Consider the following 13,781-nt stretch of genomic DNA (forward strand, 5'->3'; position numbering starts at 1 on the left):
GAGAGTGTTTATATTCATGAATGCTTGTATTGAACAACACAACAAGAAACAAGCAAGACTGCAGCAATTATAACATCAACAATTATAATTGCAATTAACAAGTATGACAATAATTGAACACATTAAAAAGTTGAAATGGAAACAACACTTTTAAAAATAAAAAATGAACATTACAATGTTCGTATTACTAAGCATGTCTTACAAGCACGACCCTTAGAAGGGAAATGCAGTGCTGATGGATGACCTTGCCACACCTGCCACTAGGGGTGTGTTCAAAATATCGATACGGGGATACATCGTCGCGGGCCTCTTTACGATGCGTGTATCGATACGGAGGCGTCAGTATCGATACTTCACGTTTTTTTTTTTGTCTTTCTTTGTACAGCGTCTACTTGGTTCATGTGCCTGCCTGCATACTTTGCCCATCATCCAGTTGATGGTATAATTTGAAAGCAGAGTTTCTGTAGAATCCACATGAGGTGAGAAATATGTTATGATGTACTGTCAAGGAGTTACAGGCAATTTTTTTTTGTTATAAGCCTAAAATATCGGGATACGTATCGTATACGTACGTATCGCATGTATCGCGATACATATCGTATCGCGACCCCTGTATCGGGATGCGTATCGTATCGCGAGGTGGTTGGCGATACCCACCCCTACCTGCCACAGGTTACCACCTACCTGAAAAGCGCTGAAGAGGTAGTACTGCATCATGCAGGGATCCATTCCTTTGCAGACACTGGCTGTTTACGATGGCAAACGGCTCACAGTCTGAGCTGCTTTCCAGCTGCTGCACATCGGGCCACTGCACATGAACAGTCTTCCCTGATAACTGAAAGTAACACTATGTAACAGTTCTACCTTAAAACATTAAAAAAATATATTTTTTTAAACGGCTTGAAAAAAATTGTGCCGCTACAATTAGTTTTAATATGGAGAATGGCTTCTCCGCCATTGCCATCGGGGGTCTGTAGGGAAATTACTGCGTTCTGTAGAATTTCTGGAGCCGTCCGGTCCTTTTATGTCTGAGCATGCGCGACTAGGATCGGTTAGCAATTTCGATTCAGAGCTAGCCATCTTTCTGCTGGATTAGAAAGTAGTTTATTTGCTTTCCTGGTTTGTTTTGTCTTCTCTTGCACTTGCTTGATGTTTGACTGTGTTAGCAAAGTTGTTGACTCACTAGTTTGTCATTAACGAGGAAAGCAAATTTCAACTAGGGGGAGCTCCAAGCCAAAAACTCCTTAGTTCTGCTTTAAGGGGACAAGTAACCTGGCTAGTGAACTCAGAGTAGGGCGGCTAGACTGGACCTGTGATGAGACAATACCATTTGTGCCAGTATAGTTTGATGATGTTACAAAGCCTGTTTCTTCAATAAAGCTGCTAGTGTTTGCTCCTCTTATCCACTCTCACACTCGGTGCTAGTGTTTGCTCCTCTCTCTCCTCTCTGACACTCCACATCCTAGCAACCAGAGATGGGCAAAAATACATCTGATACATTTTGATACAAAATACAAAATACCCTTCAAATAAATGTATCAAAATAAAATACAAAATACTGTTGCCAGAAAACGTAACAAAATACAATACATGTATTTTGTATTTTTAAAATACAGGAAATACTTTTTCTGAATTTTCAGTTTTCTCTCAATTTGGTATAGCAGAACATTCAGGGTTGGGCTATTCAGTGGCGTAACGTAGTTATCACGGGCCCAGGTGCAGGCTATTATGACGGGCCCTTGTCAGTGTTGTAAGGCAGTGGTTCCCAAACATTTGAGTCCCGTATCCTTTTTTTTCATGTTTGTAACCGCCGCCACCACGCCCCTGCCCCAGCACACATATTCCGCGTATTTTTTCGCTGAATATAGTAGGTAAACATCAGTATTTTTGGCAATTTGACTTGGCTATTCAGACTATTTAGATTGACATATGTCTATGGGCCCTGGCTACAGGGCTATATAATATACACAAAGCTCTGGTGAACCCAGTAAAAAAGGAAGAACAGTCACAGAATGTCAGTGTAACTAAGCAAAGCTAATAAAAGACAACAACTTGATTGATTTTGTATATATATATTTTTGCAGGCAGCAGCTGTGTGACTCATGTTTTCACAAAACAGGGCTCTCATTGCAATCTCTATGGCTTCCGGGAGGGCTATCCCCACCATGCTTTCGTCATACGTAATTGCGTATTAGGACATCATATGGCTTTGATCAAGTCAAATTATGTCAAGATGGCTAACGTTCAGGGCAACAACTCGATTCGCTCTTTGAAAGAACCTCCTTTTAGTTGGTGTACTAATGAAGATAAATTGACAAGCATCAAGACAGCTATCTAAGTTTTCGACCTGTGAAAAAAAATTGATTCAACATGAGAGTCAATGAGAGAGATCTGGGGTGATTTCCTTTTCGCCCCAAAAAGGGGCGGGCCATAAGAAGCACCACTTTTGGCAAATTGTCTGATGCCTGAATCGACAATGACCGGATCAGATGGTCTAGTGGTAGAATCCAACAGAAAAAAAATCTCCTTCTGCCTAAACACTGAAGAAAGTATTTTGAGTATTTTAAATACAAAATTACTCCACTCTAAAGTATTTTGTTACAAATTACATTCGATTTTTTTATCGGCCCTATCAAATACAAATTACTCAAAAGTAAATTAAATAGTATTTCAAATACAAGTAATTGAAATACTGCCCATCTCTGTCATTTTTATATTCAAGGGTATATGATTGACGTCAAGTTCCCCCCCAATAGTAAGGCTATAATGGCCATAGACATACAGGGATTTTTCTAAACAAGGGAACAGGGGCGCTGCGCCCTGATACTCCCCGACGTGCACCCTCTTACCGAAATGCCAATTGAACATGAGTCACACTTGGCCCTGTACTAACATGCTGCCGTACAACATACACTATTTCTCAAAACGATATTTTTGTCCGCGAAAATATACCAGCACCACTACCTGACAATGTGTCTGATCCTCAAATACGTTATAATTACGCCAAAAATATTCCGATCCGACCGTTAGACGGTACAAAAACGATCCAATTGTAGTTTCCTAATACTTATTAGCAGCGAGGCTAGCTAGCTACTATGTGTTTCAATGGATTTTTGGTCTAAGCATTAGCAGCAACCGGTCAAATTGTCTGATTGGAATTTCTTGAAAATCCTGTCCCGCTAACACAATCTATATTTGACAACAATCCATATATTTAGGCCTATATGCACTGCCCTTATGTTTTAAAGGAACAGGCTATTCTGCTGTTTAAAAGTTATTAAACAACATGCATATGCTGCATTTTAAATAAAACGCAAACTGTCGGTTACAAACAAGGAGCGGCTGAGTGAGAAGGATCAAACATGGCCAAGCAGACTTATTTTATTAAATTATAGCTCGCAACATATTGCAAAAATGAACTGAACAAGTTCCTTTCTTTGGAGCTGTGAACTTAGTTCAAAATTTTGAATTATGAACTGATCTAATGGTATAACCCTGGTTAGTGTGTACAATTGCAAGTGACACATCATGTTGAACTATACAAGTACTTACTTGTGTATGCAAGAACAATCCAAGGCCTAGTAAATAAAAGTTTGGCCAATATTTTGAAATGTGCTGTGTTCATTTACAGGGTAAAGTTGTACACTTCTATCAAAGGTTAAACAGTTGCTCAACAGTTGATAATGTCTTTTCAGGATGACCACAAGAGCTAGAATTTCTCTCTAAGATAGCCTCAGAATGTACCATTTAAGCTTCAATTTTTCAAATGCTTCGCTCCGTGGAAGGGGTAAACCCCCCTTACACACCATCCTGAGCTGCCAACCCTCCCGTTTTTCCCGGGTTTCTCCCGTTTTCTGATCCATCTCCCGCCGCCCTCCCGTTTTGTCATTTCTCCCGGTAATCTCCCGTATTTCACGAGTTACAAATGTATTTTTATTAATAATCAAATCAATATGTGTGTCAATGTTCTAAAGTTGCCATGTCATGTATGAAACGCAAGCATGAGAGGCAAAGCAAGCGTCAGCCAATCAAATTGCCTTTAATGCAAAGACAACACAGGCTCTAGCCAATCAGATCACGTTTATGGTCACGTCTCAAGAGACCGAAGCTAAAAAAACAAAAGCTGGCTTACCAAACTCCATAGATGGTCGAATTTGTCCCTAAAAGTTGTTTGTTTTACTTATATTTTTATAAAGTTACCGAGAAATAGACACTGACCAATGTAAAAAACCCATTATTGTAACTGAAAAATACGTCTGAGAGGATTTGCGAGGTGTCTGAGGTTGCTATCATTCACTTTGAATGGGGATCCGTCAACCTTGACGGATCAACGCATTCCAACGCACATATTATATTATACATATTTAATATAGAGTTGCCAACTTTCAAGACGGACCTGGCACGAGAATCGGTAAGATTGACTAAGACAACTGTTTTTTTGCCGTTAGATGCATTGAAGTCAATGGATTTGTATGACATGCTAGCGTGAGACAGGACAGTGTTTCACGACAAAAGCGTGAGTTGGCAACCCAGATATTATATTAAATTATTCATATAGCACATTAAAAAACAGCTAATGCTGATCAAAGTGCAGTTTAATATAATCACAATAGCATATAGCTACCTTAGCGACACCCTAGCTACCACCATAGCAACAACCCAAACTACCCTACCAACCACGTAAACCACAATACCAAGACCTTCTCAACTGCTGTAACTACCCTAGCGACACCATAATAATCACCACAGTTACTACCCTAGCAACACAATAGCATCCACATTGACTATCATGGGGTCACCATTCTCCCAACTACCTTATAAACACTTTCAAGTTCTTACTCTCCATCTTAATTTCTAGCGTAACTATTTGTAAATTATTTGTATCTAGACTGTAATTCCTCTTTCACTCTGCCTACCTATGTATTAAGACCTTTTTACACTTTTACATAATGTATTTACTTAATTTATTTATTTGTTAGATGCCGCTATCCAAAGGACTTACCATTGAGAAACAATCAAGCTTCGCTAAATGATTACGGACTGCAGAATTTTGGGTGGCTACTGGCAGCCATATTAATGGAGTAATTAAGTAATAACTAAGTAATTATCTTACAGTGTGGAATTATGAGACATTGTTTGAATCTAAAAATCTGACATTTTTGGTCTGATGCTTGAAATTTTAGGATCGTCCACAAAATATTGTGAAGTTTTATTGAATTGATCAATGTGGTCTACTGTTATTGTGCATTTTCGGAAAACTTGATAAACCTCCGACTTCAAAGTGTTTCCAAATCCTACATTTCCTGAAAAGCTAAATTCAAGTTATTTAGGTTCTACTGGCCATTATTGCAGTGCCATATTTGCAACCAACTTTGGAATTTGGGTGTTTTTACACGTGTTTACTTATGTATTACAATGGATAAATGCGTGTACAGAGAAGTATTGAATAGGGTTCCTAATAAAATATGGATTTTTATCATTTGGTTCCACACAACATAAGCAAATTGTGGCTAAAAGCAAAATGTGGGATAAAAAGGCAGGTTCAGCAGTTGAAGGAGGACAATAGTATAATGGAAATGTTTGCAAATGTGGCTTAGAAAAATTGCTGGACCCGTTGCTGGAGATGCTGCCATGTATATCACAGCCCCCTCCTGTTAAATGAAATTGGCCACGCGTCGCTTCATAGACTGTGTTGATTAATTGTCAAGTTTTATGAAGATAGGATTGTACGTAGGCCATAGTGGTGTTATATTTGGAGCAGTTTGATGAATCAAAAATCCTTGATCAACTTTTTCACCAGGAAGGTGTTATGGCAATATACACCAAATGAATGATGGTATTTTGATTGGCTGACTTCTCCGAGTGAACTAATTGACCTTTGGCAAAGTTGCGCCCCAGAACCTTTTTTGTCAATCCTGCCGTAGCAACATTTTCTATCTGAGGGAATTCTGTAAGCTTGTGACATCTGAAATGGTTAACTTAACTCTGAAGTGCAAGAGCTTAAGTTGGTTGCGTCTTGTTTCTTATGATGAGTTGACTGAGTTGCATTCTCTGTTTGGCACCTGCGCTCCTCCCAGCTCACTTAATGTTGTGTCCCCTCCATGCTAAATTTCATTTTTTTAAATGTATCCCTCCACTTCTGTACTGTACATACTGTAACCCCTTCTGCCATGCATGGGGTGAAATGAATCATAATGACTATTCCACAACACATCACTGAGTTTCCTTAGCAATGCATTGTTGTTTTGGTGTTTAGTGGGTAGTTTCCAATTACATGTGAAGGTTCTGAAAACCTTGATTGGCGTAGCAACAGTAAAAAAAGGGGTGGGACTTTGTAAAAAGTCACTTGGAAATGGCCAATGTGGCAAAGTACAGGTCAAAGCGGTGTTTGAAACCCTTTTAACAAACAAAATGTATAACAAATTGGGTAACTTTCATAGAAATCTATGGTGCTACACCTACCTTGATGACAGACCGGAAGTCTCTAAGCAAACTTTAGGAACTGGATTAGGTTAGGTTTTTCACAGTTAAAAGTTAAAATCGTGATGTTCCACAGTCAGATGAACAGTGTACACTAGTTTACAACTAGTATAGATTATTTGCATTGATTCATTACTCTGTTATGATGAAATGTCTTTCTGTTACAGGCACCTGTGGAGTTTGCCACCCTCTTTCAGAATATTGAGGTGTTCTGGGCTCTGTTGCATCTTCGTGATCTGCCTTGTGCTGGTCCTGCAGACATTTTGCCAGTCAATGGCTCTGATGGACAAACACAAGGTCAAACGACAGAGGCTGGACCGCATCTGTGAAGGTCAGAAATGCACACCAAATATTCGTTGAATGCGAAGATTGAAGTGGGACCATGGTTTGATAGCATTATTATTTACATGTCTGAAACCAACACAAGCTCAAGAAATTAAGATTTTTGGAAACTTACCCTGAAGTGATTTCTATCATCATAATAATAATAATATAATAATACATTTTATTTATAGGGCGCCTTTCAAGACACCCAAGGTCGCCTTACAACATTGAATAAAACATTGAAATATACATAATACAGCAACAACTTTACAGGTTATAGGCTTGCTTGAACAGGTGTGTTTTGATTTGTGTTTTAAAAAGAGCGATTGAGTTAGGGTCAATGTTCCTGATGTCAGGGGGGAGGGAGTTCCAGAGGTGAGGGGCAGAGCGGCTGAAGGCTCTGGATCCCATGGTGGACAGATGGGCTTGGGGGACGGTCAGGGTTATGGAGGAGGCAGACCTGAGAGACCGGGTAGGGACATTGATGTGGAGGAGGTCAGAGAGGTATGGAGGGGTGAGGTTATGGATTGCCTTAAATGTGTGGAGGAGGATTTTGTAATTTATGCGGTGTTTAATGGGAAGCCAGTGGAGTTGATATAGAACGGGGGTGGCGGACCGTGGGTTTTAATGGTCAGGCCTTCAATGACTTAATGTTGAGTGAGTAAAAAACAATTACCGTTATCATTTAAACACATACTATTCAAGCATTTTGATATGAAAGGGACAGAGGAAATGTATGGTTTATGCAATGTTACTGTTGCTAGCAACGCTGTTTTGAAGAAATCCGTTATGAAACTATATTACCCTGTTGTACTAAAGCATCAGCTTACAACCAATCAAGATAATACAATCTAAAAAAGGGAAATCCTTTAATTATTAAATGATTGGCCATTAACAGCCAAACTTTGTTTAGGCAAGCAGAACAAATATCCAAAGGGGCACCAAATTACTGGCAACGTAGTGGTGTATAGTCAGTGGTGGTCCGTCAGGGCCTTCAAGGCCTTCTCTGCTGGCCTAAACATCATCAGAAAATAAATGTAATAAATACATTTAATTTTTATATTTTCTTTTCATAAATATGTATTAAATTATTCCTCATAGTCCATTATCTTCATTTCATAGCTTCCAGCGTTGTTAATTTATGTTAGAGCTTTCATCCAATCATATTTCAGCTATCATGTGTTGCCACGCTCCGAGAAACCTTCCCCGACAACAGAATTCTTCCCTGAGGCCTTCAGAATTCACATTGAAGGCCCGTGTACATCTGATTGGTTTTCACAACTGTCTGTTTCAGTTCATTTAAGTTGAATGAACTGAAACAGACAGTTGTGACAACCAATCAGATTTCGAGTTGGCGACACTGGGCCTTCTAGAAGGCCCGGAATATTTCTTTCCTCGCGTTGAACGTGACACGTAAACGTCCTTTGATTGGATACTGAGGCAGACCGGTGCAGTGCTTCAGTGCTCAGTTTAGCTGGCTAATGCGAAAACGGAAAACGACGTACATCGGTTTCGATGCTTATTATGCTAGTTGTTTCAATTGGTAAGACTAAATATAATTACATTAACCAACTCAAATAAACTAGTTTACACCAACTTGATAATTCCAGTTTTTGATACAATTACAACGCCATTTTCAAGACGGAACTTTCAAGAAAAACTGGATATCGTGAGGATGGGAAGTTTAATGAAACTGCTTTGCAGGTGGGACAATGCGATGTTTAGTGGACAAACTTGTTTAAGCTCTCATAGGCTACTTTCGGTAGACTTAATAAAACTTTGTAGACTAATCCCTGAAAATCGCCTTTTATTTTTAAGTTGTGACAGTAATATCCAAGCGATCATATAACTGAGAGTTTACTACTCTCAATGTATTGTTAATACGGGTGTATTGATTTCAAATGCTCCGGAAATATTAATAAAGTCTGTTGTACTCGACTATGTTAAGGTGATGCAATGCTCACTTATACTGCCTTTCTGTATAAATATAATGGTTCGAGAGCCATGGCGTCATAATGGTAGTATTAGGAGGTGGATTCACTCAGTTTAACATCGTGTAGGACATCGCTGAAGGCCCAGTCGTGAAATGCACGGACCGCCACTGTGTATAGTGTAAGTGTAATCATTTGGTGAGAAGCCCTGCTGGAGAGCATTTAAAGTTAGTCCTGAGTCTAATAACAGGGAGAAATACACATTTCCTTTGCTTTTCTTTGCTGAAGGAGTAGGTGAGGCTCAAATTGCTTTAATTTCATTTTATTTCAGTACAGTAAAACCTGATTTAGGTTTTACCTTCCCAGGTCAGCAAAGAATGTTAATGCCGTCCCAATGAAGGCTATAGTGTGATCAGATCCCTTTCAGAAGCTTTTTAATCCAGCCTTGAACTGAGTTTTTGGAGACTTTGTAAATGAAATCCATAATGATAAATTCAACACTGAATGTCAAACAATTATCCAGAGCATGGTTATTTTTAATGGTCTTTTAATTTTTTTGCCAATCCCATGATGCCTTGGGTTGAGTCTGTCAACCAGTCAGGCTGTGGTTCTGACCGGTGTGGAAGCTGTGATCTCAAACACATTGAGAGAAGGAGGCCATCAGAAAAACGGGCAGACCCAGATAGATTAACACTGAACTAAAATTGAATTAATGACTACATATTTTTTATTTAGAAAATTGTTAGGCCTTCAAGAGCAGTCCCTGACAGCCAGCCGCTGGATTCCATAGATAGTGTACAAAGTGATGCATTTGAAACGATGACGCATTGTACTGAACTCAGGAAGGGGATGTGGGGAATGTAGGTTGGTCCAGAAATAATCAATTGCGTAGCTATGTTGCGTTAAATTTCTTAACTCCACTTTAACAAAGTTTTTCTCATCTGGGATTCGTTCTTAACTTTGATCAGAATTTAAGAATGGTAAATAGCAGTGTAGAGTGCGCCCATGTTCTTAAGGGTTGAATTTGTGAGAATGTTGGTGATTGTGTTTACACAAAAATTCTACAGTCATCCTCATATTTAAATAATTATAAAAATAATACAAGAATATTTGTATCATTAAAAATGACGTTTCACATTTTTAATCATGATTGCCGAAGCCGAAGCATTGTGATGTCCTAAAATACATTACAGCACTACACAACTATGCTTTAGGCATAGTTCATGTTAGATAGCAAGCTAGCCTCAATTGTTTACATAATGACATTTAACGTTAGCCTGTCTTTAAAGCACACCATAGCTCGAATAGCATGCTAATCGTTCATTGGAACAAATTAGTTTCAACAATCATGCAGTCATTTGATGTCAATTGCTGTGATGCCAGCTCGTACAAATTGATCCGTACTAATACGAAAATGCGTTGGAAATACGGCTATACGAATATGATGACTCATTTATCAGAGCTGCCAACATTCATGATTTTGGTGTAGCAGATACGATATCCAGACCCCATTTACGCTGCTAAGCTTGACTTGAATATCCTACGCATTTCCCAACAAATAGATATCATTCTTCTAGCAGGCATTCACGTGCATGGGTTGACATCCAACCAGCCATAAAGCTCACATATAACCCGTATTATGCATCGTTCCTTGCGTCGGCAACGCACCAATAGGATTAGCTGTACTTTATTTATTTTTTAAATGCCGTTACCAATGTTGACCAGCGACTAGCGGTGAGGTTCGTGTCAGATTTACAAATATATGAACCCAATAGAGTACCGTAATTTCCGAACTATAAGCCGCTACTTTTTTCCCGCGGCTTAAACAATGATGCGGCTAATATATGGATTTTTCCAGTTTTCAAAAGCTTAATCCTGCAACAAAAAAAAAAACATTCTGTGATGTTGCTCACATTAGATCAATGAAATTGCCGAACAATGTTTCACAAACAAACTTTTTAGTTTAGTCTAGCCTACTGTTTAGATTAAATCCAGCGCGCTCAAACTTCCCATCATTCTGATTATCGTAGTCATTTTGTCACACTCATCATGGGGAAGACACGGAGAAATGCGTATGATGCGTCTTTCAAGTTGAAGGCGATAGATCTGGCTGTTTAGAAAGGTAACAGAGCTGCTGCACGGGAGTTGGGCCTAAATGAGTCAATGATAAGACGCTGGAGACAGCAGCGTGAGGAATTGACTCAGTGCAAAAAGACAGTTAAAGCCTTCAGAGGGAAGAAGAGCAGATGGCCCGAACTTGAAAATGAGCTAGAAGACTGGGTCAACACACAGAGAACAGAAGGCCGAGGTGTTTCAACTGTGCAGATCCGACTGAAAGCCAAAACAATTGCCACCGCAATGAAGTTGGAGGATTTTGGAGGTGGACCATCGTGGTGTCTCAGATTCATGAGACGGAAAGGCCTGTCAATCAGGGTACGGACGTCTCTGTGTCAGCAGCTCCCTCCCGACTACGAGGAAAAACTTTCAAACTTCCGAAAATTTACAGAAGCAAAGATAGCGGAGCATTCCATTGGCACGGACGACATCGTCAACATGGATGAGGTTCCTCTGACATTTGACCTGCCTCTCACTCGGACTGTCAATAGGAAAGGCGAATCCTCAGTAACGCTCAAAACAACTGGCCACGAAAAGACGCACTTTACCTGTGTTTTGAGCTGCACGGCATCTGGAGAAAAGCTTCCACCTATGGTGATTTTTAAACGCATTACGATGCCAAAAGAGAAATTCCCGAGAGGAATTGTTGTGAAAGTCAACAAGAAAGGATGGATGACAGAAAGCCTTATGCATGAATGGCATACGGAGTGTTACGGCAAGCGACCGGGAGGATTCTTTCACAGGAACAAGGCATTGCTCGTTATGGACAGCATGAGGGCCCACATAACAGATTCTGTGAAAGAAGCCATCAAGAGGACAAACTCGATTCCAGCTGTGATTCCTGGGGGCACTACTAAGTTTTTGCAGCCACTCGACATAAGTGTAAATCGTGCATTTAAGGTGGCACTCCGTGTTCAGTGGGAAGCTTGGATGACAAGTGGTGATAAATCCTTCACTAAAACGGGCCGCATGCGAAGAGCGACTTATGGTCAAGTCTGCCAGTGGGTCCTGACAGCGTGGAGCATTGTCAAAAAAGACACTATCGTCAACGGGTTTCGAAAGGCTGGACTGCTGCGTGTTGACGAGGGCAGCATGAGTTCAGCGGGGAATTTGCCTCCGGATGAAAGTGACGAGAGCGACCATGAAAACACTCCAACATCGGATGAAGCAGTTCTGAGGCTATTTAACTCCGACACCGAAGGAGATGACTTCAGTGGTTTCAGTGCACAGGAGGAGGAAGATAGTGAGTGACCAATGACTTTCTTGGTAGGCTACTGTTTAGCGCAATTTTTGAATTTATGTTACAAGGCGTGTTTCGTTGAAGCCTGTTTCATTTTGTTACAAGCCGTGTTTCGTTAAAGAATAGCCTATTATTTTTTGAATTTATGTTACAAGGTGTGTGTTTCCTTAATCTTATTTAATTTAGTTACAAGCCGTGTTTCGGTCAAGCCTGTGTAACGTTAATTTGTTTCAATGTACGGGTAGGCACCTGCGGCTTATAGACGTGTGCGGCTTATTTATGTTCAAAATCATATTTTTTTTTAAATTCAATCGGTGCGGCTTATATTCAGGTGCGCTCAATAGACCGGGAATTACGGTAGCTTAAATCACCATTCAATTGGCAGCTTGCACATTGACAACTGGTTGTTTTTCATATTTCATATCAGCATTCTTTACACCAGGTGTCTTCAACTGTTATTGTGTATTCAATACTAAGCCTTTCAAATAATACAAAGGTTAATATATTCATTAACATTTTTATTTTTTAACATTGCATTTAACCTAACATTTTTTTTAACATTTAACAAAGGTACAGGGTGGCCGTGCCACTGCCATTTATAAACATACACCTTGCAAACAACTCTGAGCTAACAATTAATAACAACTTATTAAAATAATTCACAGATATGTATGTTTTTTTTTTTTCATCATACATAAAAAAGGGACAGTGAATCCTCAAGCATCTGTCGATGGTACACATCCTCCCACATTAGTGAGATGTATCTTCTTTTCAATAACTCCTGACTGACACGATCCAACGGATGACGGAGGAGGAGTCTGGTGCATGGAGTTGTGTTGACAACATAGATGTTATAGTGAGATTGACAGGTCAACAAACCAATCACACCAGCAAGTTGTTAAGATTATAGGTAGTAGCATGCTAACATTAGCTAGGGGGCTCATACACCTCGCAAATCCGCTCAGACTTATTTTTCAGTTACAATTAACGTTTTTTGAACTTGTACAGTGTCTTTTTCTCTTATTTTTTTTTAAATCTAAGCAAAAAATTGTCAAACTAACAATTTAAAGACAAACAAGACCAGCTATGGAGTTTGGTCCGCTTTTATTTTTGATCTTCGCGCTCTTTAGACTTGAGCAGAAACGCGATCTGATTGGCTAGTGCCTGTGCTGTCATATTTGCATGAAAGGTGTTGAGTGAACCGGTGCCCAGCTTGAGAAGGCTCCTGTGTGTAGCTGAATGTATCGATTGGACTGAAAGATAACGTCTTCTCGATCAATTTATACGTTCGCTACAATATGTTGGATTTATGTTAATTAAAATTTAAAGGGAGTAAATACAATTCTGATTCGGAAGACATTTAATTTGTGAAAAAAAAAAATTGGTTGAATTTTTTTTTTTTTTTAAATATTAAAAAAAATTATCTTGTCAACCAAAGATTTCGCGACCCCCCTGCAGTACCTCTGCGGACCCCCTGTTGAAGACCCCTGCAATAAGATGATAACAATAAGATATAGTTATTGATATATTTGCTTTGGTTATCACACAAATGTCCTTTTTTAAATAAGCATTATTATTAGTAACTACATTGGACAACTGTTGTAGCCTGCCAGCTTCTTACTAATGTTCTCACTTCGCTCTGCAGATTAAAATGCACTTGTGCTTAATAAGCCGCCCAGAAAACCTCAGTA

At 39.5% G+C, this 13,781-nt stretch overlaps 1 protein-coding gene across 2 annotated transcripts in view; it reads left to right on the forward strand.

Moving 5' to 3' along the window:
• The window catches only part of ctbp1l (C-terminal binding protein 1-like), a 69,718-nt gene that overhangs the window by 9,078 nt on the left and 46,859 nt on the right, over nt 1–13,781 (forward strand). For both annotated transcript variants that reach the window (XM_080841078.1, XM_080841079.1), the window contains exon 2: nt 6,648–6,811. In XM_080841078.1, coding sequence (XP_080697204.1) covers nt 6,754–6,811 — 58 coding nt within the window. In that variant the 5' untranslated portion in view covers nt 6,648–6,753. The remainder of the gene's footprint in view (nt 1–6,647; nt 6,812–13,781) is intronic.

This window comes from Sprattus sprattus, assembly GCF_963457725.1.
Source record: "Sprattus sprattus genome assembly, chromosome: 6".
In the NCBI taxonomy this organism is placed as follows: Eukaryota; Metazoa; Chordata; class Actinopteri; order Clupeiformes; family Clupeidae; genus Sprattus; species Sprattus sprattus.